The sequence below is a fragment of the Primulina tabacum genome, chromosome 12, assembly GCF_025594145.1.
Source record: "Primulina tabacum isolate GXHZ01 chromosome 12, ASM2559414v2, whole genome shotgun sequence".
Lineage (NCBI taxonomy): Eukaryota > Viridiplantae > Streptophyta > Magnoliopsida > Lamiales > Gesneriaceae > Primulina > Primulina tabacum.
Genome location: NC_134561.1, coordinates 30,710,519 through 30,733,023, shown reverse-complemented (window position 1 = coordinate 30,733,023; position 22,505 = coordinate 30,710,519). Strand labels below are relative to the sequence as shown.

Here is a 22,505-nt window from a genome sequence, read left to right as displayed (position 1 = left end):
ATATCCTAGGGACCGAATCCTAACTCGAAACTTGGATTGGATTTTTTCCCCAATTTACTCAAAAGACACCCATTGAAAATTCATGCGATTATGGAGAATTGTAATTCATATTGTTAAATTTTTTAAAAAATAAATAAAAAAATTTGTTGTAATTAAGCTTACGTCGAATCTCATGATAACGTGATTATTATCTTACTGGCGGCCCAAATTATAAAAGGCCCAATAATGTTCAGGACTTTCTAACATAATTGGGCTCAAAGTTATTGGGCTAAAGAACAAATAGCCTTATCTTTATTTTCTTAGCCCACAATTTTTACATGAACAATTAAGCTTCGCGAGTGCAACTCCTTTCCGAATCCCAGCCGTGGATTTATACCAAAAGAAAAAGGGAAGATCTCAGCCGTACACGCTAGGGTTTCAATCCAGCACCCTACCAGCATTGGAGCTCCCTCTTCGCCTCGGAGTCCCTTAATCCGCCAGAAAGGTGAAAATGGTGCAGCGGCTCACCTACAGGAAGCGCCACAGCTATGCTACCAAGTCCAATCAACACCGCGTCGTGAAATCCCCGGGTAATTTTGAAACCTTGAGCTTGAATTAGTGATTTTGTAGTAATTTCATTGATTTGGTCTTTTTTTCTTATTAATCTGATGTCATGTTTTCTGAAATTGTTGCATTTTTTGGTCGATTGCATGCTTTGTTGATGGATTGTTTGTGATTTGTGTGAATACAGGTGGGAAGCTAGTGTACCAGACTACTAAGAAGAGGGCGAGTGGCCCTAAATGCCCTGTTACTGGAAAAAGAATCCAAGGGGTAGTTCTCTTTTTTTTTTTTCAGCTAATCTATGTGTTTCAATGTGTCGTTAGTTAAATGAATTGATTGTTTTGTTCCATGTGATGTGAGCTTCATTTTTCTGGGGTTTAGATTTCTTAAATGTTTCTTTGAGGAAAAAAAATCAACTTTCTAAGATTTTTATGAATTCTTATGCGTGTTGTATCAGCTGGAAGATCTGAATAGCCTTTTGCGTGGGCTGTTTGATTGTTTAACAAGTCTTTACGGTGTTGTTGAAAGTGTTGGTGGATACAGTGGATGATGAACAAATTTCATTATGCGTGATGTACTCTTATATGCTTATTTCTCAATGTTTGGGGAATGTGGAAAATGGGATAGAATATTTCTTCCTCACAGTGTTCATTGGTGAAATATTTGGCATCATAATTATATAGAAGTAACTAAGAAAATGTAACTGAAATGAACACTTAATGCTATTCAGGATTACTCAGTTTATACTTGAATTTAAATGGCATTCGAGTACACGACCATAGTTATTAGAAACGGACCTATGTGCGAAGGGAGGCACATTTGAAGCGAGGCATCCTTATGAGCAAGGTTGTAAATGGCGGGAGGCGATGGCGGGGCGGTCTACGGCCTCGACCGCCTAGGCGGTTGAATTTTTTTAAGTATTTTTTATAGATAATCATATATAATCGTGCAATATAATCACAAATAGTCATTATTTTTTATGTAAGATGTCTAATTAAATAATGTTTAAGCATAAAGAAGTTCTATACAATATAATATTTTCTAGATAATGTGCAAATAAATATATATATACAAACTAAGTGGGGTGTGCTAGGGTTTTGAGATTTAAAATTAGTTGATTTTGACTAGATTTTTAAAATTTGTTGACTACAACTTAAAAATGTTGACCGTCTCGCCTCGCCCGCTTTGCCCGCCTGCTCACCTCCTCCTCCCGCCTGCCCAACGTCGTATAGCTTGGGCCGCCTAAAACACCCGCCTCATGCGTAGGCGGTGCGATCGAGGACCAGGCGTAAAACACCCGCCTCGACCGCCATTTAGAATACCCACGGTCGAGGGCCAGGCGTAAAATACCCGGCTCATGCCTAAAACACCCACCTCGACTGTGGGGATCCGAACCTAATTCGTCTTCTTAATCATTATTAGGATCATTTAATTAATCTGGGTCTAAATTTTTTTATTTAAAATACAAGAATGCGCAACATATGAAATAACTCTTATTTCATTTACAATATCAATATCCAGATCTAAAGTACAAGTCTTGTATAAAAGTAATTCATTACAAACTACTGTTCATTCACTACATGTCAGGTGATGAAACAGATCTACTTTTAAGTCCGGATCTCCACGCTAATCTTGATCTCTCATCCTTCTCGTGACCTGATCATGTCCCACCTGTTGTCATGCACACATACAAACACAACAACAGCCGGATAACTCCGGTGAGAAATACATTCCCAGTATAAACAACGTATACATGCAATCATATGAACAGATATAAAAGCATGAAACAGATATCAATAACATGTATCAAAATCTGAAAGACATGAATCGATATAAAGCTGTAAATCAAACTCTGGACTCATCATCTCAGACTCGACTCTTTCCTAATCTAAGGATCCCGGTCTAAGTCAGACCTTGGCATTCTGTATCGAATCTCCGCAAAAGAAGTCGATCCACTCCTACGCAACATCGATACACCAAAAGTCTAGTGTCTTGGCGGTTCTGCCGAAGACTTGGCAACTCAGCCAATAACAAGGCACATCAGCCCACAGACTTTGGTATTCTGTATCGAATCTCCGCAATAGAAGTCGATCCACTTCTATGCAACATCGATACACCAAAAGTCTAGTGTCTTGGCGGTTCTGCCGAAGACTTGGCAACTCAGGCAATAACAAGGCACATCAGCCCATGACGAGGCACATCCGCCCATGACTCAATATATGCTCTGCTATAAATCAATAGACTAAGCATATCAATCTCATGAATTGCAAATATCAATGCAATAAAGTAAAGTATGTGGTTTTGAGAAACTCAAGTCAAATTCAAATCGAGTCGTATCTTCCCGGTTCGACATTGAATTATACCTTTCTTTTCTCGGTCTGACGAAGTCGAAGTCTCGAATTCGAATTTGTCAATACTCAATCTGGCAATGACAATATTGAGGAGTACAATATCAATGTACAACTCAATCAATACTGGATATAATCAGAACTCAATCAAATTCTGTTTCAACGGCATAACCGCACAATCTCAATATACACAGCAATACAGATATCAACAAATACCAATCTCAACTCATAATCGATAACAAACTCAATCTGATATCAAATCTGTATAATCTCAATCAAATTAATTCTGATAATGATAACAAATTCATACGGTATCCGTTCTTCAATCTGATTTCTATTATACGATGACAACAATCTCGGGAACAGATAATATCCGTCATATCATGATTCCTCTCATATCAGATTTTCAAATCATATCAGAAAGTAATAAAACTTACGTCTAGTTGAAGCTCTCATCGATAGAAACACGGTACTACAGTCGGATTGAAATTCGGACGGACGGATATTTCGCAACCTTCAAATTCTAAATCAAGAACCTAATTTCCCCTGAAGCTTTTCGTTCTTTCTCTGCCAAACACTGAAGGAAATTGAACTTTATATATATCAAGTTGCATGCCAAGGATAGGTGGCTTCATCCTTGTGCTGCACGTCTCGCGCATATGCGCGACCCTCCTCGGCGCATATGCGCGAGACATTCTATCTCGGCGCATGTCTTCTCGGCAGCTCGCGCATATGCGCGCCCTCTCCCGACGCATATGCGCGAGGTTCTCTGCCATACTCGCGCATATGCGCGGGTCCTGTCGCGCATATGCGTGAGGTTCTCTGCCTACTCCCGCATATGCGCGAGGCTCATTCCTCGGACATAATTCAAGTCTTCTTTCGTCTTTCCCGGTCTGATCCTTTCCGTCTATAATCACATCAATTATCAATAAATCATTTCAGATTACAATAACAAAATTCTCGGGCATTACATTTCTCCCCCTCTAAGATCTGATTTCGTCCCCGAAATCACAAGCAATCAAATCAGATAACGAATCAGATACAATAAGAAATGGAGAATAAAAGTTAAACAGTAAACCCACATCAATGAAATAACTCTGGGAACTTCTATCTCATGTCTGACTCAATCTCCCAGGTAGCTTCTTCAATGCCATGACGACTCCACTGAACTTTCACAAGCGGAATAGTCTTCGTTCTAAGTTGCTTTTCTTTACGATCGAGAATCTGAATCGTCTTCTCAAAATAACTCAGTGTCTCAACAAGTTTTGCCTCGTCTGGCTGAATAATATGAGATGCATCAGGAAGATACTTCCGCAACAGAGATACATGAAAGACATTATGTATTCCAGATAAAGAAGGCGGTAAGGCGAGTCGATAGGCACGATCTCCTATCTTCTCAAGAATCTCATAAGGCCCAATATATGGTGGAGACAACTTCCCTTTCTTGCCAAATCTGGCGACGACTCTGAAAGGAGAAATCTTTAGAAATACTCTGTCTCCTGCCTCAAATATCAACGGTCTACGTCGAACATTGGCATATTTGGCCTGTTCGTTTTGCGCTGTCTTCATTCTCTTCTGAATCAGCTTCACTTTCTCAGTCATATCTCTATCATCTCAATAAAGAGGGGCTCTACATTTCTTGCCGTACAACGCTTCAAATGGAGCCATCTCTATACTCGTTTGATAGCTGTTATTGTACGAAAACTCACAAAGTGGCAAAGATTCTTGCCAATTAGTGTCAAAATCCAGCACTACAGCTCTCAGCATATCTTCCAATGTCTGGATAGTCTGCTCTGACTGTCCGTCGGTCTGTGAATGATATGCGGTACTTAGATGTAACTTCGTACCTAGAGCTTGCTGCAAACTGTGCCAAAAGTGCGAAGTAAACCGAGGATCCCGGTCTGATACAATCGACTTCGGCACTCCGTGCAATCTGACCACTTCTCTGACATAGATCTCTGCCATCTGGTCGTGTCTGTACGTCATCTTGTACGGAATAAAACATGCTGATTTGGTCAATCTGTCAATCACGACCCAAATCGCATCACAATCTCGGGAGGAATGCGGTAGCTTAGTCACAAAATCCATAGAAATGTGATCTCATTTCCATTCAGAAATAGACAAGCTGTGTAACAAATCTCCTGGTTTCTTTTTTTCCGCTTTTACCTGTTGGCAATTCAGACACTTGGATACAAATTCAGCAATATCAGCTTTCATCTGTTTTCACCAAAACTGTCTTTTCAAATCATTATACATCTTTATGCCATCAGGATGAATACTGAATCGACTGCTATGCGCTTCTGACAATATCTGTCGTTTCAAATCTGAAACATCCGGCACAACAAGACGATTATTCACATACAGTACACCATCACGTACCTGATACTCTGATCGATGCCCTGCTCTGACCATCGATATCGAATTTTGCACATTCTGATCAACTTTTTGAGCCGCTTTAATTCTCAAAATCAGCTCTGGTTCGACTTGAATCGTATACAATTTCAACGGTCTACAATCTGTTTCAAATGCTAATCCAGACAAACAGCAATCTTCAATCAAATTTGAAACACCAATCGTCGATAAGGATAAAAAAACACACCTTTGACTCAGCACATCGGCTGCTGCATTCGATTTCCCCGGATAGTATTTGATTTCACAATCAAAATCTTTCAACAAATCAAGCCATCTTCGTTGCCTCATATTCAATTCAGACTGTGAAAACATATATTTCGGACTCTTGTGATCAGAATAGATTTCAAACTTCTCACCGTATAGATAGTGTCGCCATATCTTTAGTGCAAATACGATGGCTACCAATTCAATATCATGAATTAGATAGCGAGACTCATGTGGCTTCAATTGTCTCGAGGCATAGGCAATAACATGTCCTCGCTGCATCAAAACGCAACCCAATCCTCTGTGAGAAGTGTAATACCCGAAAAACCAATATGCGTATATATGTGCATAATTTCTATTATTTAATTTTAAATGGTTATTTTTTTAAGAAATGATTGATTTAATTGCATTTAAATCATTTACGTTATTTTTAAGGATTTTAAATCGCGTATTTCAAATTTTAGCTTTTTAGATATTTAAGAGAGACCGGATCGGAGATAGAAAATCGGAGATGAATTTTATGATCCAAAAAAAATTCCTAAATTTATTCCGAGCTAAGAAATAATTTATTTTGTTGAAATCAAGTGGATTTAAGTCTACTTTAATTAATTAATCACCAATTTAATTATAGGCTTCTTAATTCATCTAGATTGTGCTTAATTAACTTTTAATCAAGCTTATCTAAAATAGGATTCTACTTAGCAAAACTTAATTAAAATCTGACACTAATTGAGAAGACAAGTCTCGGTCATCTCCACTCCACACAATTCCAATGAATACCATTTAACTCTCAACAACAAGAAAACAAAGGCCAACCAATCAACATGCATGTTTTTCCCCCCCAACTTGGCATCATTTACTCCCCCATGCACACCACATTTGACCACAAGCCTTCACCATCTTCTTCACTTCCCCTAGAACGAAATATTAGAGACTTAGAAGCTCCCATTCTTGGCCAAGACAACAACAATAGCAAGGTGTTCATTTTCGTTTCCGTGTCTTCCGATCCGACGTATTGTGTTGTTTATTGTAAAAACAACTTAAGGCATGTCTATATTATTTCTTTTCTCTTCAATCAAGATATATATCTATTTTTAAACCATTACATGTGCTTGATCCATGACAAAAACCGAAATCATGTCAAGAACATTAGAAAAAAATCTGTGCAGAATGTTTTCTCGGCCACCTTCATGCTTCACGGTTGTTGTTGGTTTTGTGATTTCAGGGGTTGGATCGGTTCCAGGCACTCAAGGCTGCATTTAGACATGTACTAGGGCATGTTAGGGTCATGTTAGTCCATTGGTTCCAGCCCCTACACGCTGCAGGAGGAGATTTGACAGCAACTTCCTATAGCTGACATTTCGAGTCTCAATTTCTGATTCTTGTTTGTCTAAGGCAAGGGTTCGGTTCTTGGTTGGCCTAGGGCCTATAAACATGGTTTGAACACTTCCTTAGCATGTCTAGGACGTGACCAAGATGACCTTTCATGGCTTGGTTCATGGTCCCATCGGTTTTAAAAATAAAACAAGAACAGCGCCCCATCGGTATCATTTTTCTGGTTTTGGTTGTGTGTGTTGAGTTTCGAATTTATGGTGTCAAGTGGGTTGTGGTTGGCTTCTAGCCCTTAGCCATGACTCATACAACACCTTAGCATGTCTAGCATGGACCATGGTTAACCTCGTAACCATTGGATCCTTCATTTGACAGCAAAACAAGCAAGACACCCCACGTGTGTGAGGTGTGTTCTCGGTTTGAGCTTTGTATTGTCATAGGTGTTTGGGTGGATCTTGGTTGGCTTCTAGCCCTTAGCCATGGTTCACACAATACCTCATGATGTTTAGATCATGTCATGGTCGATCATATGGCCACTGGAATGATACATGACAGCAAGAACATGCAACACTCCCCACGGTACAGCATATGTGTTCTCGGGTGAAGCTTTGGATTGTTTTGGTTGGTTGCTTTGATTGTGGTTGGCCTAGGGCCCTTAGCCATGGTTCAAGCCACACCTTAGGATGTTGGTAAGATGCTTTGGTTGGTGGTTCAAGCCCCAATGGCCATTAGCCTTGTAAACGAAGCAACACAAGCAAAGCTGCTGCCGCTGGAATTTTACAGCAGCTTGGGCTTCGGTTCAGAGGTCATGTACGAGTTCTTGGTTGGCTTTTAGCCTATGGCCTTGGACTGGACAGTACCTTATTGAGTTAGGAAGGTCATGTTTTTGGCCGTTCGTGATTTGGTTAAGTTTAGAGATCGTACGAGAATTTACGGTGCAATGTGCCAAAGTGATTCTCGAAAGAGCGTTTCATGATTTTGGCCTCCATGCACAATTTTCGTGTATTACAGCCCTTGGTATATATTTTCCAGTATTTTAGGTGTATTTTAATAATGACTAAACGATGGTTCGATGTTGGTTCGAGTTGGTACGGAGTCATGGTTAAATACTAAGTTTGTTGGGCGTAATTGTCTCGTTTTTAGTTTGAATATGAAGTGTTGGTCAAGTTGAGATTATTTGCATGTGTCTAATGTTAGAATTAGGTTGCAGCGAGCCTGGGAACGATCCAACTCAATTGGTAAATTAAAACAGTATAATAATTATATTACGTGCATAAAAATAGAAAATGTTTATTTTTGAGATATATGCGATATGTCTTGTGGCCACCTTACGCTTATGGGATTGCTTCACCCGGTGACTTACGACCGGTTTACGATTATGCATGGGTACGGATATCCAGTCCAAGGGCTGTGATGATCTCTACCGCCCAGTATACTGTGGTTTAGTCTGATCAGACGTGCATGTTATGTTATGGGCCACTTGCGTAGAACATTATCTCTACAGAAAAATTACGATATGATATGTTATGACAGAGCTCTATCGAGCAAAGCTTTTACGTATGATTTTCATATATGCACGTATTTATAATTTCTCACGATACTATTTTCACGTTATGCTTTACGATACGATATTCTTACGTTGCAGGCGATTTTATGATATATTTACTTGTTATTCATGATATATGCATGCTGGGTCTTTAGACTCACTAGACTTGATTGATGTAGGTACTGACGATGCAGAGGCTGAGGGCGGGGACCAGTGAGTTAGCTCGGATCGGCGGTAGTACGAACCCGAGGACCTCACGTTTAGTTATTCAGTTTTATGTTCAAACTCTTGTTATAACTTTTATATATTTTAAGTTATTGTTTAAAACATTATTCAGTTTCCGCTGCTATGTTTATGTTAAATCGTTTAGTTATTTTATGAAAGTTTTTATACGTTGCAAGTTTATTTATTTAAAGAGAAAATTTTTAATAATTCCACAAAATTATGAATACGAAATACGGGCCCTCATAGTTGGTATCAGAGCCATGTTTTTTGTAAATGGTTGTACTTACTACTGATCTCGAGAAGCTCACGAAGTCACGTCTTCAGTCTGTAAGTCCTACTTTCATGTATTACAATTTTTTTTACCATGAAATAGTTTACCAGCATGTTTTCCTGAAATATTTTTTCAGTATATTCTCATAAAAAAAATTATTTTATGTCAAGATTATGTTTTCGCAATTAGATATTTAAATTTCAAGAAAAATAGTAGAATTATGCATGATTGGTTACGTAAGGATTTTACATGGTACAGTATGCTTCCTAGACGAGCTATTGACCGCCTGAGGGGTGCTGAGAGCGAGGCTGATGAGACTCAGAACCGTTATGAGGATAGAGGTCCACCGCCACCTCCTCCACCACCTGATATGCATACCCAGATGATGGCGGGTATGACTCAGTTCTTCGCACAGTTTGCGGGGAACAATGCTGCAGCGGTAGCAAGGCCGCCTAGACCCGAGGCTATATGTTTCATGAGGATGAACTCGAAGGAGTTCATTGGGACGTCTGTTCCCATGGTTGCTGAGGGATGGATTAAGTCCCTAGAGGTTACTTTCAGATTTATGGAGCTGGAGGATGTTGACAGGGTCCGCTGTGCGACCTATCTTTTTGGAGGAGACGCCCGTCTATGGTGGGAGGGCGCATCTGTAGCTCTGGATCTAGCTACTCTCAGTTGGACGCGCTTTAGAGAGATATTCTTCTCTAAGTATTTTACTGATGACGTGTGTTCGAGGTTGACCAGGGAGTTTATGACCCTGAGACAAGGTGACATGACTGTTACGGAGTTTATCCGTAAGTTCGAGAGGGGTTGTCACTTTGTACCCCTGATCGCGAACGACGAGGGTGCCAGACTTAGGCATTTCATGGATGGATTGCGGTCGATCTTGCGCCGTGATGTTAGGGTTGCTGGCCCTACGACATATGAGGTTGCTGTCTCTAAGGCTCTTGCTGCAGAGCAGGATCAGAGAGAATCGAGAATGACCGCCAGGGTAAGCGGCCATTTCAGGCGCCCCACCGCTCTCCTCAGCAGCAGCATAAGAAGCCTCTCCATGGCCCATCAAGGAGATCAGCAGCAGAAGCAGCAGCACCAGGGACGTGTGGTCCCGAGGAGGCAGGAGTACCCGGTCTGTGCCAGGTGCACACGCCGCCATACCGGAACTTGCATGTATGGCTCTGGGAAGTGTTTCAAGTGTGGCGGTACTGGCCATTTGCTAAAGAATTGTCCTCAGGGGACATTTCCTACTCAGGGCAGAGTGTTTGCACTCCATGCAGCGGAGGCGAACCCAGGGACTATGCTCTTGACAGGTATCTTAAATCTTTAAGTTTATATTTGGAAAAATTTTAGCATATTTTATTCAGTGTTTTGGGATTAATTGCTTTGAATTATGGGGTTATAAGATTTGAACTTAGAAATTGTGATAAGATTGCATGTTCTATTCGGGTCGTTTTGGGGAATATAAGTTAGAAGAACTTTGACCTTTGCATGTCTATAGAATTAATTCTGGTAAATTATTGGGTTTAGATAGTTGTTCCAACCTTTCAAGAAGAATATTTATAGGCGGAGCTTCTACGAACGCCTTGATTGATTCCAGGGGCCACTCATTCATTCATATCTGAGACCTTTGCGAATTCCATCGAGATCAAGACGATTGGATTGGATGTGGCGTATTCTGTGGTTATTCCATCTGGCGAGGAGATGGCAGCGACTAGCGTAGTACGAGACATAGACCTCGAGCTTCATGGAAATCTTGTCTATGCGGATTTGATCGTGCTGCCAATGTCAGAGTTCGATATTATCCTTGGGATGGATTGGCTGCACAAGAACAGAGTACTTATTGATTTTCAGCGGAGATCTGTTCTAGTACGACCGCTTGGAAGGGGGCAATTCCTATTTGAGCCTGATCGGTACTTTAATTTGCCTATCATGATATCTTGTATTCAGGCTAGGAAGCTCATGCATAGGGGTTGTCGAGCATTCATTGCGACCATTATATCTGTTCCCGAGGTCCCCAGCCAGTCAGTTGCAGATGTCCCAGTTGTCAGGGAAATTTCAGACGTTTTTCCCGATGACGTCTCTGGTAGACCACCGGTACGAGAGGTTGAGTTTTCGATCGATCTTATGCCAGGTACCGCGCCTATCTCTAAGGCGCCATACAGATTAGCACCGTCAAAGATGGTTGAGCTCAAGAAACAGATTCAGAAGCTTCTTGACAAGGAGTTTATTCGCCTGAGTTTCTCTCCATGGGGCGCGCCTGTCTTATTCGTGAAGAAGAAAGACGGATCTATGAGGCTTTGCATTCACTACAGGGAGTTGAACAGGGTTACAGTGAAGAATAAATACCCACTTCCGAGGATCGATGATTTGTTTGATCAGTTGCAGGGAGCCTCAGTATTATCCAAGATAGATCTGCGTTCCGGATATCACCAGTTGAGGGTGAAAGAAGCCGATACTTTTAAGACTGCTTTTAGGACTCGTTATGGGCACTTCGAGTTTCTTGTGATGCCGTTCGGTCTGACGAATGCGCCAACGATCTTCATGGATCTCATGAATCGTGTATTTCAGCCGTATCTTGATCAGTTCGTTATTGTATTCATAGACGACATTCTCGTCTACTCAAAGAGTCAAGACGATCACAACAGGCATCTGACCGCAGTATTGCAGACGTTGCAGAGGCACAAGCTGTTCGCTAAGTTCAGCAAGTGCGAGTTCTGGTTGGAGAAAGTGACGTTCCTAGGCCACATCATATCTAGCAGTGGCATTGAGGTAGACCCAGCGAAGGTTGCGACAGTCAGAGATTGGGAGGTGCCGCAGAGTGCATCAGAGATCCGTAGTTTCCTTGGTCTAGCAGGATACTATCGGAAGTTTATTCAGGGTTTCTCCTCTATCGCAGTTCCACTCACGTCATTGACTAAGAAGAATGCTAAGTACGTGTGGAGCGATGAGTGCTAGAAGAGCTTCGATTCTTTGAAACAAGCTCTTATTTCAGCGTCGATCTTGGCCATGCCTTCAGGGCTCGGAGATTTTGTATTGTATACCGATGCTTCGAAGCTCGGTCTAGGCGCAGTGTTGATGTAGCATGGGAAAGTAATAGCGTATGCTTCTCGTCAGTTAAAGATCCACGAGAAGAACTACCCTACTCATGATCTTGAGTTAGCTGCTGTAGTATTTGCCTTGAAGATTTGGAGGCATTATCTATACGGAGAGAAGTGTCAGATCTTTACCGACCACAAGAGCCTCAAGTACTTCTTCACGCAGAAAGAGTTGAATATGTGTCAGAGGCGGTTGGAGTTAGTCAAGGATTATGACTGTGACATTAGCTACCATCCTGGTAAAGCTAATGTAGTAGCGGATGCTTTGAGCCGAAAAGTCGCAGTGATGGCTCATTTGACAGTTCAGAGACCTCTTCAGAGTGAGATTCAGAGATTTGATCTAGAGATTTATACTCGACATAGAGTTCTCCGTCTATCTACCTTGACGATTAAGTCTTTTTTATTAGACCGTATTGGCAGCGGTCAGTCATCTGATGAGCAGTTGGCGAAGTGGAGGCAGAGAGATGAGGTAAAGGGCAGTGTTTCGTACACAGTGAGTGATGGCATTGTTCGTTATCAAGATAGGATATGGGTTCCTAGCAGCGATTCTATTCGAGCAGACATATTAGCTGAGGCCAACATGTCCCCGTACTCTATTCATCCTGGGAGTACGAAGATGTACAAGGATCTGCAGATGTTATATTGGTGGCCCGGTATGAAGAGAGAGATCCGGAGATTTGTATCCGAGTGTTTGACTTGTCAGCTTGTGAAAGCTGAACATCAGAGACCAGCCGGCTTACTCAAGCCACTTTCTATTCCCGAGTGGAAGTGGGAGAACATTAACATGGATTTCGTGGTTGGTTTACCGAAGTCAGTTAGAGGTTCGAATGCTATATGGGTTATTGTTGATTGTCTTACCAAGTCAGCGCATTTCTTGCCTATTAAGACGACTTTCTCCACGATTCAGTATGCCGAGTTATATATCCGTGAGATAGTCCGATTGCACGGTATCCCAGTCTCTATTGTTTCTGACAGAGATCCGAGATTCACTTCCTCATTTTGGAAGAGTCTGCATTCAGCGTTGGGTACGAAGTTGTTGTTTAGCATAGCTTTTCACCCCCAGACAGATGGTCAATCAGAGAGAGTTATTCAGATCTTGGAAGATCTTCTTCGTGCTTGTGTTATCGATTTCTCAGGGAGCTGGGAATCGAAGTTGCCATTAGTGGAGTTTACCTATAACAACAGCTTTCAGTCGTCTATAGGTATGGCTCCTTATGAAGCATTGTACGGAAGGAAGTGTAGATCGCCTATTCATTGGGATGAAGTAGGCGAGAGATCAGAGTTAGGACCAGAGATCGTTCATCAGACTGCTGATCTAGTAGTCGTAATCCGTGATAGGATGAGGACTGCTCAGAGTCGACAGAAGAGTTATGCCGACTGGAGGAGGAGAGATCTAGAGTTTGTCGTTGGTGACCATGTTTTCGTGAAGATAACACCGATGAAGGGTGTCATGAGATTCGGAAAGAAGGGGAAGCTTAGTCCGAGGTTCATCGGACCATTTGAGATCCTCGACAGAGTTGGTACATTAGCATATCGTGTTGCTCTTCCGCCGAATCTGGCCGGAATAAACAATGTGTTCCATGTGTCGATGTTGAGGAAGTATTTAGCGAACCCTTCTCATGTGTTGAACTTTGAGCCATTGCAGTTTTCTCCGAACTTGTCTTATGAAGAGAGACCAGTGCAGATCTTAGACCGTAAGGAGAAGAAACTTCGGAACAAGGTGATCAAATCAGTGAAGGTCAAGTGGCTTAATCATTCCGATGAGGAAGCTACTTGGGAGTCAGAGTCAGAGATGCGGAGTCGCTTTCCAGATTTATTCGGTGAGTTCTAATTTCGAGGACGAAATTTTATTCAAGGGGGGGAGTGTTGTAATACCCGAAAAATCAATATGCGTATATATGTGCATAATCTCTATTATTTAATTTTAAATGGTTATTTTTTTAAGAAATAATTGATTTAATTGCATTTAAATCATTTACGTTATTTTTAAGGATTTTAAATCGCGTATTTCAAATTTTAGCTTTTTAGATATTTAAGCGAGACCGGATCGGAGATAGAAAATCGGAGATGAATTTTATGATCCAAAAAAATTCCTAAATTTATTCCGAGCTAAGAAATAATTTATTTTGTTGAAATCAAGTGGATTTAAGTCTACTTTAATTAATTAATCACCAATTTAATTATAGGCTTCTTAATTCATCTAGATTGTGCTTAATTAACTTTTAATCAAGCTTATCTAACATATGATTCTACTTAGCAAAACTTAAATAAAATCTGACACTAATTGAGAAGACAAGTCTCGGTCATCTCCACTCCACACAATTCCAATGAATACCATTTAACTCTCAACAACAAGAAAACAAAGGCCAACCAATCAACATGCATGTTTTTCCCCCCAACTTGGCATCATTTACTCCCCCATGCACACCACATTTGACCACAAGCCTTCACCATCTTCTTCACTTCCCCTAGAACGAAATATTAGAGAATTAGAAGCTCCCATTCTTGGCTAAGACAACAACAATAGCAAGGTGTTCATTTTCGTTTCCGTGTCTTCCGATCCGACGTATTGTGTTGTTTATTGTAAAAACAACTTAAGGCATGTCTATATTATTTCTTTTCTCTTCAATCAAGTTATATATCTATTTTTAAACCATTACATGTGCTTGATCCATGACAAAAACCGAAATCATGTCAAGAACATTAGAAAAAAATCTGTGCAGAATGTTTTCTCGGCCACCTTCATGCTTCACGGTTGTTGTTGGTTTTGTGATTTCAGGGGTTGGCTCGGTTCCAGGCACTCAAGGCTGCATTTAGACATGTACTAGGGCATGTTAGGGTCATGTTAGTCCATTGGTTCCAGCCCCTACACGCTGGAGGAAGAGATTTGACAGCAACTTCCTATATCTGACATTTCGAGTCTCAATTTCTGATTCTTGTTTGTCTAAGGCAAGGGTTCGGTTCTTGGTTGGCCTAGGGCCTATAAACATGGTTTGAACACTTCCTTAGCATGTCTAGGACGTGACCAAGATGACCTTTCATGGCTTGGTTCATGGTCCCGTCGGTTTTAAAAATAAAACAAGAACAGCGCCCCATCGGTATTCATTTTTCTGGTGTTGGTTGTGTGTGTTGAGCTTCGAATTTATGGTGTCAAGTGGGTTGTGGTTCACTTCTAGCCCTTAGCCATGACTCATACAACACCTTAGCATGTCTAGCATGGACCATGGTTAACCTCGTAACCACTGGATCCTTCATTTGACAGCAAAACAAGCAAGACACCCCACGTGTGTGAGGTGTGTTCTCGGTTTGAGCTTTGTATTGTCATAGGTGTTTGGGTGGATCTTGGTTGGCTTCTAGCCCTTAGCCATGGTTCACACAATACCTCATGATGTTTAGATCATGCCATGGTCGATCATATGGCCACTGGAATGATACATGACAGCAAGAACAAGCAACACTCCCCACGGTACAGCATATGTGTTCTCGGGTGAAGCTTTGGATTGTTTTGGGTGGTTGCTTTGATTGTGGTTGGCCTAGGGCCCTTAGCCATGGTTCAAGCCACACCTTAGGATGTTGGTAAGATTCTTTGGTTGGTGGTTCAAGCCTCAATGGCCATTAGCCTTGTTAACGAAGCAACACAAGCAAAGCTGCTGCCGCTGGAATTTTACAGCAGCTTGGGCTTCGGTTCAGAGGTCATGTACGAGTTCTTGGTTGGCTTTTAGCCTATGGCCTTGGACTGGACAGTACATTATTGAATTAGGAAGGTCATGTTTTTGGCCGTTCGTGATTTGGTTAAGTTTAGAGGTCGTACGAGAATTTACGGTGCAATGTGCCGAAGTGACTCTCGAAAGAGCGTTTCATGATTTTGGCCTCCATGCACAATTTTCGTGTATTACAGCCCTTGGTATATATTTTCCAGTATTTTAGGTGTATTTTAATCATGACTAAACGATGGTTCGATGTTGGTTCGGGTTGGTACGGAGTCATGGTTAAATACTAAGTTTGTTGGGCGTAATTGTCTCGTTTTTAGTTTGAATATGAAGTGTTGGTCAAGTTGAGATTATTTGCATGTGTCTCATGTTAGAATTAGGTCGCAGCTAGCCTGGGAACGATCCAACTCAATTGGTAAATTAAAACAGGATAATAATTATATTACGTGCATAAAAATAGAAAATGTTTATTTTTGAGATATATGCGATATGTCTTGTGGCCACCTTACGCTTATGGGATTGCTTCACCCGGTGACTTACGACCGGTTTACGATTATGCATGGGTACGGATATCCAGTCCAAGGGCTGTGATGATCTCTACCGCCCAGTATACTGTGGTTTAGTCTGATCAGACGTGCATGTTATGTTATGGGCCACTTGCGTAGAACATTATCTCTACAGAAAAATTACGATATGATATGTTATGACAGTGCTCTATCGAGCAAAGCTTTTACGTATGATTTTCAGATATGCTCGTATTTATAATTTCTCACGATACTATTTTCACGTTACGCTTTACGATACGATATTCTTACGTTGCAGGCGATTTTATGATATATTTACTTGTTATTCATGATATATGCATGCTGGGTCTTTAGACTCACTAGAGTTGATTGATGTAGGTACTGACGATGCAGAGGCTGAGGGCGGGGACCAGTGAGTTAGCTCGGATCGGCGGTAGTACGAACCCGAGGACCTCACGTTTAGTTATTCAGTTTTAGGTTCAAACTCTTGTTATAACTTTTATATATTTTAAGTTATTGTTTAAAACATTATTCAGTTTCCGCTGCTATGTTTATGTTAAATCGTTTAGTTATTTTATGAAAGTTTTTATACGTTGCAAGTTTATTTATTTAAAGAGAAAATTTTTAATAATTCCGCAAAATTATGAATACGAAATACGGGCCTCACAAGAAGTATCACAATAAACAATAAAATCACCAGTACCTGATGGAATAGTCAAGATCGGACCACTGGTCAATCTTTTCTTCAACTCGAGAAAGCTGGATTCACATTCTTCAGACCATACAAATGGTGCGTTATTCTAAGTCAACTGTGTAATAGGTTTAGCAATACTAGAAAAATCTATAATGAATCGACGGTAATAGCCTGCTAAACCCATAAAACTGCGTATCTCTGGCATAGATGTCGGTCTAGGCCAACTGATCACTGCCTCAACTTTGCTAGGATCGACAGAAATACCATTTTCAGATATAATATGACCCAGAAATACAACTTGTTTCAGCCAAAATTCACATTTAGACAGCTTTGCATACAGTCTCTCTTTTCTCAGAATTCTCAACACAGTTCTCAAATGCTCAGCATGATCAATCATATTCTTCGAATATATCAGAATATCATCAATAAATATAATCATGAAATCATCAAGATACTTCTGAAATACACGATTCATCAAACCCATAAATACAGCTAGAGCATCCGTTAAACCAAACGGCATGACGATAAACTCATAATGGCCATACTTGGTTCTAAAAGCTGTCTTCGAAATATCAGAATCTCTGACTCTCAGCAGATGATATCCAGATCTCAGATCGATCTTGGAATAAACAGAAGAACCCTGCAACTGATCAAATAAATCATCAATACGAGGCAAAGGGTATTTGTTCTTTACCGCAGCCTTGTTCAGTTGCCTGTAGTCAATGCAGAGTCTCATTGAACCGTATTTCTTTCTCACAAACAGTACTGGAGCACCCCAAGGAGAAACACTCGGTCTGATGTAACCCTTGGCCAGTAAGTCTTCCAACTGCTCTTTCAATTCTTTCAACTCAATCGGTGCCATTCTGTACGGAGTTCTAGAAATCGGAACTCTACCCGGTACCAATTCAATGCTGAAGTCTATCTCTCGAACTGGAGGCAAACCCGGAATCTCATCTGGGAATACATCAGCAAACTCACAGACCACTGGCAAATCAGCCAATGATAGGCTCGATTTCAGTACGTCAACTGAATACACAAGGAATCCCTCCGCTCCTTTCTGTAATAATCGAGTCATAGATAACGCATATATCAAAGGAATTGTAGATCTAGAGCCCTTACCGTAAAATTTCCATTCTTCAGCCATATCAAGTCTGAATCTCACAATCTTATGCAAACAATCAACGGTAGCTCTGTACTTGGTCAGCATATCAATACCGATAATACAATCAAAATCAGATAACCCAAGTACGATATAGTCTAACTCAATCTCATGTCTGTCATACTGTAGCATACAATGTCTAACATACGTCACTGATACAAGACCTCTCCCCAAAGGTGAAGAGACAGATACTACAGTAGATAAAGACTCAACAGGCAATCATGACTCATAGGCAAATCGCTCAAAAATAAATGTATGAGATGCCCCTGTATCAATCAATACGTAAGCAGGATAACCACATAAAGAACAGTTACCTGCAACAACATCATCTGGTGCTTCCTGAGCCCGTTCTTCAGTCAAAGCAAATACTCTGGCCTGCTGTCTAAGAGGCTGGCTAACAGTCTGGCTTCCTCCTGGCCTCGGCTGTGACTGAGTAGTAGTCGGTGGTTGGAAGGAGTGAACAGCTGATGGTCGTCTATTAGTCTGAGCCACTGATCCAGATGACTCTGCTCCCTGAGATATTTGGGAACCTCTCTGGGGACATACTCTTGCAAAATGTCCCGGCTGTTTGTAGATACGGCAACTACCATATACTCCGTAGCATTGTTCTGTGGGATGTCTCCCTCCACATGTTCTACAATAGACTCCGGTATAACTCTGGCTCTGTCGTGAACCACTTGAGCTGCATGAACCACTACCAGACTTCTTCAACTGTCTTCCTCTGGCTTTCAAATGATCTTTCTTCTTCCCACTGCTACTATCACCACTCTCAAAATCAACAGATGTCTCAGTGCCCTTCAAAGTCGGTGGGTTGGACAACTGAAATTTCTTCTGTAGTGTTTCCATAGGTGTTGCTGTAACATCCGTAAGATTGTTTGAGGTACTATCCTGTTCTGGGATTCTTCGAGGAGGCATCTCTGATTACCAAAAGAATTAGTAACCAAATACAACAAATCTGTTTCATTCCTCCTCTGATCATCTTACTGTTGATCAAGAATCGGTTCTGATTCATTCTCCCCAACATATGTTTCCAATCAAATCAGATATTCAGGTAAACTTGCATTCAAAGCAGTAAAACATACGAGCATAGCAAAAGCAGGAAAAACCCGGTCACTAGCTTCTATCTCAGTCTAAGGAACCTACTGCTCTGATACCACCTGATGTGGGGACCCGAACCTAATTCGTCTTCTTAATCATTATTAGGATCATTTAATTAATCTGGGTCTAATTTTTTTTTTTTAAATACAAGAGTGCGCAACATATGAAATAACTCTTATTTCATTTACAAGATCAATATCCAGATCTAAAGTACAAGTCTTGTACAAAAGTAATTCATAAAAAACTACTGTTCATTCACTACATGTTAGGTGATGAAACAGATCTACTTCTAAGTCCGGATCTCCACGCTAATCTTGATCTCTCATCCTTCTCGTGACCCTGATCCTGTCCCACATGTTGTCATGCACACATACAAACACAACAAAAGCCGGATAACTCTGGTGAGAAATACATTCCCAGTATAAACAACGTATACATGTAATCATATGAACAGATATAAAAGCATGAAACAGATATCAATAACATGTATCAAAATCTGAAAGATATGAATCGATATAAAGCTGTAAATCAAACTCTGAACTCATCATCTCATACTCGACTCTTTCCTAATCTAGGGATCCCGATCTAACTCAGACCTTGGCATTCTGTATCTAATCTCCGCAATAGAAGTCGATCCACTCCTACGCAACATCGATACACCAAAAGTCTAGTGTCTTGGCGGTTCTGCCGAAAACTTGGCAACTCAGCCAATAACAAGCAAGGCACATCAGCCCACAGACTTTGGCATTCGGTATCGAATCTCCGCAATAGAAGTCGATCCACTCCTACGCAACATCGATACACCAAAAGTCTAGTGTCTTGGCGGTTCTGCCGAAGACTTGGCAACTCAGCCAATAACAAGGCACATCAGCCCATGACTAGGCACATCCGCCCATGACTCAATATATGCTCTGCTATAAATCAATAGACTAAGCATATCAATCTCATGAATTGCAAATATCAATGCAATAAAGTAAAGTATGTGGTTTTGGGAACCTCAAGTCAAATTCAACTCGAGTCGTATCTTCCCGGTCCGACATTGAATTATACCTTTCTTTTCTCGGTCTGACGAAGTCGAAGTCCCGAATTCGAATCTGTCAATACTCAATCTGGCAATGACAATATTGAGGAGTACAATATCAATATACAACTCAATCAATACTGGATATAATCAGAACTCAATCAAATTCTGTTTCAACGGCATAACCGCACAATATCAATATATCCAGCAATACAGATATCAACAAATACCAATCTCAACTCATAATCGATAACAAACTCAATCTGATATCAAATCTGTATAATCTCAATCAAATTAATTCTGATAATGATAACAAATTCATACGGTATCCGTTCTTCAATCTGATTTCTATTATACGATGACAACAATCTCGGGAACAGATAATATCCGTCATATCATGATTCCTCTCATATCAGAAAGTAATAAAACTTACGTCCAGTTGAAGCTCTCGTCGATAGAAACACGGTACTACAGTTGGATTGAAATTCGGACGGACGGATCTTTCGTAACCTTCAAATTCTAAATCAAGAACTTAATTTCCCCTGAAGCTTTTCGTTCTTTCTCTTCCAAACACTGAAGGAAATTGAACTTTATACATATCAAGTTGCATGTCAAGGTAGGTGGCTTCATCCTTGTGCTGCACGTCTCGCGCATATGCGCGACCCTCCTCGGCGCATATGCGCGAGACATTCTGTCTCGGCGCGTGTCTTCTCGGCAGCTCGCGCATATGCGCGCCCTCTCCCGGCGCATATGCGCGCCCTCTCCCGGCGCATATGCGCGAGGTTCTCTGCCATACTCGCGCATATGCGCGGGTCCTGTCCCACATATGCGCGAGGTTCTCTGCCTACTCCGCGCATATGCGCCCGGCTTGGTCGCGCATATGCGCGAGGCTCATTCCTCGCACATAATTCAAGTTTTCTTTCGTCTTTCCCGGTCTGATCCTTTCCGTCTATAATCACATCAATTATCAATAAATCATTTCAGATTACAATAACAAAATTCTCGGGCATTACATCGACCGTCTAGAACACTGTTTATGAGCAATATGTTAGTAAATATTGAACACACATAACCTGTAATTAGTGTATACACGAAGATGGATGACTATTTTCTTGCATTTCATCTTGACTTTCCTGTCCTAAAATTTAAGATGAAGTTAAAAAGTATCTCTAGCTTTTAATGCACACAAATGTGGGACTTTCCGGTTAATGGATTCTCTTCATCAAAAAGCTGAGCTCTGGGGCACATGATCTGAACCTTGTTGAGTTTTGAGCTCAGGTAAGTGCTATCAGGGCTTTTAATGACTATGACAAGTGCTATTCATGGACTAAGCCTATTGGCATGTGATATTTTCAGAGAAACTTGATTGTGAAGAATCCTTGACATTTATGCTGTGAATCGTTTGGTGAAGGTAAACTGTGAACTCTGAAGTTGCTTTTTCTAGTAGTTTCAAATATACAATATTGTATTATGTGTTGTGAGGCTGTGGTGGTTAGCATTGTCTTGTGATCCTATTATGTGTATCTTGAAAATTAGTTGCTATGACTATTGAGTTTTCATGTTATAAATCCTAAGCTTTGGTCCTTCGCTTTCCCGTTCTTAAATTTACTGACCAATAAGTGCTCTACTATTTTTCATATGGCAGATTCCTCATTTAAGACCTGCAGAGTACAAGAGGTCTAGATTATCTCGAAACCGGAGGACTGTGAGCCGTCCATATGGTGGCGTGTTGTCTGGTAGTGCAGTCCGGGAAAGGGTTGTTAGACAGTTTTATGAATTCAGGTTTGTTTTCAACGTTTGTTTCTGATCGTGAAGAAAGTTTTGATATAGGATCATTAGAGCTTTCTTGGTGGAAGAACAGAAGATCGTGAAGAAAGTTTTGAAGATACAAAAAGCCAAGGACAAGCTTGCTTCTAAAAGCTGAAGTGGCAGACAGATTCTGAACTAGTTTTGTATTACAATCGCCCTAGGAATCATGTAATTGTATTGTGAGGCTTGAAAGCATAAATAATTATCTGTATTTTCTTTGAATTCTTTAAGTGTGACTATTTTTTTTTTTCAGTTTGTCGAAAATTCAAAAAGATTTCTTGGTTTTCCCGATTGCACCTGAACACAGTTGATTTCTTTGATGTAATTCTAGCATTGAGCCTTTATCAGCTATGAGTCGTTTGCTAATTTTCGTTAAGAGTTTGATTCTTTGATGGATGAATTTACTGCACGGTTCTTTCATTTTGGAATTGTATGCAGGGTCCAGCTCACGAAAAAATTAATGATCTTGAATGCAAGCTCAAAATAATATGCTCGACCTTGTGATGCAATCAGAATGTCG

At 40.8% G+C, this 22,505-nt stretch overlaps 1 protein-coding gene across 1 annotated transcript; it reads left to right on the top strand.

The window, feature by feature from the left end:
- The first annotated feature begins 398 nt into the window (after window positions 1-398).
- Window positions 399-22,332, top strand: LOC142520512 (large ribosomal subunit protein eL34-like). Its single transcript, XM_075623516.1, has 4 exons — window positions 399-569; window positions 731-810; window positions 21,822-21,920; window positions 21,996-22,332. Exons 1-4 carry the CDS (start codon window positions 491-493, stop codon window positions 21,999-22,001), a joined length of 264 nt encoding a protein of 87 aa, XP_075479631.1. The 5' UTR covers window positions 399-490; the 3' UTR covers window positions 22,002-22,332.
- The last annotated feature ends 173 nt before the right edge of the window (window positions 22,333-22,505 follow it).